This window comes from Acanthisitta chloris, unplaced genomic scaffold, assembly GCF_000695815.1.
Source record: "Acanthisitta chloris isolate BGI_N310 unplaced genomic scaffold, ASM69581v1 scaffold43467, whole genome shotgun sequence".
NCBI lineage: Eukaryota > Metazoa > Chordata > Aves > Passeriformes > Acanthisittidae > Acanthisitta > Acanthisitta chloris.
Genome location: NW_008685007.1, coordinates 4635 through 8997, shown reverse-complemented (window position 1 = coordinate 8997; position 4363 = coordinate 4635). Strand labels below are relative to the sequence as shown.

Genomic DNA, 4363 nt, shown 5'->3' with positions numbered 1-4363 from the left:
CCAACTGCTTGCATTCTGACACACTTCAGATGCAAACATGCATATGCCCAAGGAGGTGGCTACAGCTCCCTGCTACCTTGGGGGCTGTGCTGTCTGCTCCCCCGGCCTTGCCCCCACCTGCTCCCAACCTTGCAGGAGTCAGGCAGACCAGGAGATGCTGCTCTTTGCCTGTTGGTGCATCCACCCCAGTTTACTCACTGAGGTCTTTCAGTTGAAGTTCACCTCCAGGTCAGTTTTATTGCACTTTTATTTACAGAAAACACAGAAATAAAGCATTAAATGTGTTGGGCTTTTACCAAACCACCCAATCACTTTTTTTTCCCTTTTTTTTATGTTTTGTGGGTTTTTGGCACAAAGAACTATCACAGATGTTACCAAACAACCATGTAAGAGCAGCTGCCCAGCCCCATAACGGGACTTAAGCAGACAGACATGTCGCACAGAGATCAAAAATGAGGTGGTTGTTTCACTTTCAGCATCCAGTATAACCTGCTCATCAGGGGCAAGGGGAGTTATTCTGCAGGGGATGACACCATTCATAAATTATATTTATATTTACCTCTTACATTGTAAAAGTAAACAGTGCAAAAGTACAGTACCCCAGATACCCTTCGGTTTGGAAAGTTTGAAGGTTGCTTTATACATTGTGTTTTGTAAACATTGTTACCCATCCACAGTTCTAGCTCTTGCTTGGAGAGACCCAACTCCTCTTGGTGTCCAAAACTTATTGAGGGGCAGCAGTCACTTCCCCTGGACTCAGCTGTTGAGATTCCTGCTCAAGGTTTAGTGCAAATTTTGGAGAGAAAAAGATGAGAGAGAGAGAAAAAGAGGGGGAAAAGAAACAAAAGGAAAGAAAACCAAATAAGGCATCAGTTAGAAACAGTCCACATCAAAACTGGGCCCTTTGGGGCTGCCTTAGGAGAAGGGCATGAAGTCTCTCTCCTCCACCAGGCTGATGGAGAGGTTCTTCAGCTCCTCCTCAGAGCCAGCAGTTTTGTAGCCGAGCTGCGCCAGCACCTGCTGGCAGGCGTGCTGGGTGAACGCCACGATCTCATAGGACAGGCGGAACCGCCACTTCTCTGCTGTTGCTGCTGAGTTGCGCACTGTCCCGTACTTGTGTTTGGAGGAGGACCTGTCTCCTCGGGTGTTATTTTGTATCCAGCGCTCGACATTGCTGTCCATGGGGATGCCCAGGAAATCATAGATCTCCTCAGTCTTTTTCATGGGGTTCCTGGCCAGGTCTTCATACCGCACCAGCATGTACTTGCCCTTGAGCCATGGTGGCCGGTTGAGGCCAGTAGACACAGAGTTCCAGAAGTCCTCACACACTGTGGTGAGCTGAGTCACATCCAGGTTATACGGCTTCCTGCCAGTGCCATCCCAGATCCTCCACAGCCTGTAGGTGTCCCGGAAGGTCTCACTCCGAGATGCCAGGATTCCCCGGGGGTCCCTCACCAGCTGGATGACCTTCAAATTCAACCGTGGGTCCTCCACTAGGGCCCGGAGGTCGCTGACCTCAGGCACCCGCACAGTTTTGATGGCCACATGCCCATGCTCTCTGCAGGACTCAGTGGCCAGTGTCAGATTCAAGGTCCCGCACTTCTTCACACAGTCTCCCTCCTCCAAGTGGAGATCCACAGCTCCAAGGGACTCGCAGACAGGTGGTGAGCACAGGGCCTTGCTGGCTCCCCTGCGGAACAGGCGGTCAGTGGTGTGGTTGACAGGCTGGGGCTTGATGTAGTTCTCCAAGAAGTAGAGGTCACAGTCATACAGGCTCCTCAGCAGGTCCCGCCCAGCATGCCCCGCCTGTCCGTTGTACTCTTGCTCTGGGTCAGCTTTGGGATCAGAGTGTACTGGACATGGTAGAGGGGCTCAAATAGATAGAATACATCGAAGTGCTGGTTAAACAGCTGCCCGACAAACGAGGAGCCACTGCGGGTGGTGGCAAGGATGAGAACATGGGTCTTCCTGGAGAGGTTGTATGAGAAGGTGGGGCTCTCATCGCACAGCCTGTCAGCCACATCGGTGTCCTGGCTCAGGCTGCAGTTCACAGGGTTGGGAATGGGGCAGCTGTGGAAGGACTTGGCAGTGAAGGTCCGGATTGCAGTGTACTGGATCGCAATGGATGCCAAGGCTAGTAGGAGGACAGCCTTCCAGGAACATTGCATGGCTGGTCACCTTCATGGAGCTTCTTCACAGGTCGTCTCAGTGTCTGCAACCTAACAGAGAAGTCACGGGTTGAGCCAAGTATCTGACTGCTAGCGGTACCAACAAACGCCCTCCTAATGTATGTCCATCAGTCATAACCATGTGAATGCCATTCACACACTGCAGAGCCCTGTTTCAAACAAGAGGAAGACCAGACAGAGGCTGGCAAACCTGGAGAAACGTGTCCAGCCAGGACTTCAGCCCTGTTCCTTCCGGGCTGGGGTGTGCACAAATCTTGTGCCCCACAGCTCACCCCATACTCTGCAACCCAGGAGTGGGATGCTAGAACCTAGTGGTGATACTGTCTGCGTGCCTCCTTCCAGATGCTGCAAACCCTCTTCCCCAGCTGCCTTGTGAATCACTTGTCACCCCATCAGCTAGTGCCTTTGTCACCCAGTGCAGGAGCTGTGACAGGGAAAGGGCAGGGAATGATGCGAAATACCACCTTGTCTCCATCCTTTCTGTCCAGTTGGCACTACAAGGCATGGCCCAACCAAGCCAACCACCTTCTGCTTGGGAGAGGGGCAGTGTCTCTCCTGGAGCTGAAAGCCTCTGCTTAGAGGTCCAACAGTCAGGCCAGCTTGGTCTGTCAGCCTCTTGGGGCAAGCAGCAGCCAGAGGCTGTGCCCCAGCTGCCAGCATGATGGGCCCCCAGCACCTACCTTGTGGGGCTGGTAAGACTGAGTTCTGCTCTGGGATTCAGGCTGTTTGGAGCATCAGAAGGGGAAAGCAATAGTACAAAGGACGAAGCATGAGAAAGTGTATCACTTCCATCCTCTACTGCCAACAGTGCAGGGAAGCATGGGGCTGTAGTTGCACAGGACAACTTGAGTGGCGCTAACCCCTGCCATTCTGTTGCCCACACGTGGGCAAGGGTAGGGGAAACTGAGCAGGATATTTGGATGGGAAGCTCGGGAGTCATGAGATGAGGAGCACGCCTGTCACTCCTGGGGAACGGCCACATTGCTGGGAGGGTATGTAACTGTGATGCTGCTTCAACATTCCCACCCTGTTCACTAACTGAATAATGTTCACAGGCTGCCCTGCTGCTCGTCAAAGCACAGCGTTTCACATCCACATACTACTGCTTCCCAGGGCCAGTTGGGCTGGGAGGCAGGAGATAGACCAATTCCAGAAATCCCAAACAAGCTAAAACACCCATGCAGGGGAGACACTCCAGTATTAGCAATGGCTTTGAAGCCTGCATCCACTTTCCCTTGCCCGTCTTCCTTCCATGTCCACCCCTCCCACAGTGTGGTACATTCACCTGCACACATACCTCTCCAGCCACCTGCCCACCCACCTCAGGCAAACCAAGGAGACAGACCCAAGTATCTCTGCTCCCCACCCAGCAGAGCCCTTCCTTCCCACTGCAACATCACCACCATTGCCTCCTCTGCCCTGCTTTCCATGTGGTCCCAGGGAGAACAACATGCTGGCCCCAAGCTCATGGTGAGTGTCTGGTCCCCTGCTCAGCCCCAGCACACCAGCCACTGTGGCTAGTACTGTCAGAGCTGCTGCTGTCGCTGCTTCAGCGAGGTCTCTGAAGGAGGCCAGTGGGGCCGCAATGGATTTCAGCATGTGAAGCCTTTTCTAGCCCAAAGCACACTGAAATCCCTGATGGGCTTGGGATGGTAAAGTGCTCCTGGTGTGTGTTCCTTGCAGAGCTCATGGCAGCTGGCACAATGTGTTGTTCCCATATCCTCAATATGTCCCACTCCCTGTCACTCAGCAAGTGATGCCAGAAAGGCAACTCAGACCTGCAGGTTAGTAAAAAATATCCTTACTTTGGTTTTTTAAAAATTACTATTTTTATTATTTACTACTTGCCCCAGCTGCTTTGTGCAGGCAGGAGGCTTCAGGAACTACCAAGTCCAGAGACATTGGGAGCTGAGGTTTAGAGCAGGACCCCAGGACCAGGGGTCTGGCACAGCTGCTGCAGGCAACCCCCCACCAGCCCTCCGTCTGTCTGTGCACTAAGAGTCATGCTTTAGACCCACAACGATGTTTTGAATATGGGTTGTTTTCTCCTGGACTGCTGCCGGCCAGGGATTGTGGCACATGGCCAGGGGACCAAAGTCACAGATGCTTCACTATTGCTGCTGCTGGATTGGAGTTACCTACCTTTCAGAGGGGGGACCTGGCCCCAGTGTCCA

At 52.9% G+C, this 4363-nt stretch overlaps 1 protein-coding gene across 1 annotated transcript; it reads right to left on the bottom strand.

The window, feature by feature from the left end:
* Nucleotides 1-211: 211 nt before the first annotated feature.
* On the bottom strand, nt 212-2168 carry CHST1 (carbohydrate (keratan sulfate Gal-6) sulfotransferase 1). The gene is given in 2 exon segments (XM_009079536.1): nt 212-1790; nt 1793-2168. Coding segments are annotated over 2 exon segments (1251 nt in total). The 3' UTR covers nt 212-915.
* Nucleotides 2169-4363: the final 2195 nt, after the last annotated feature.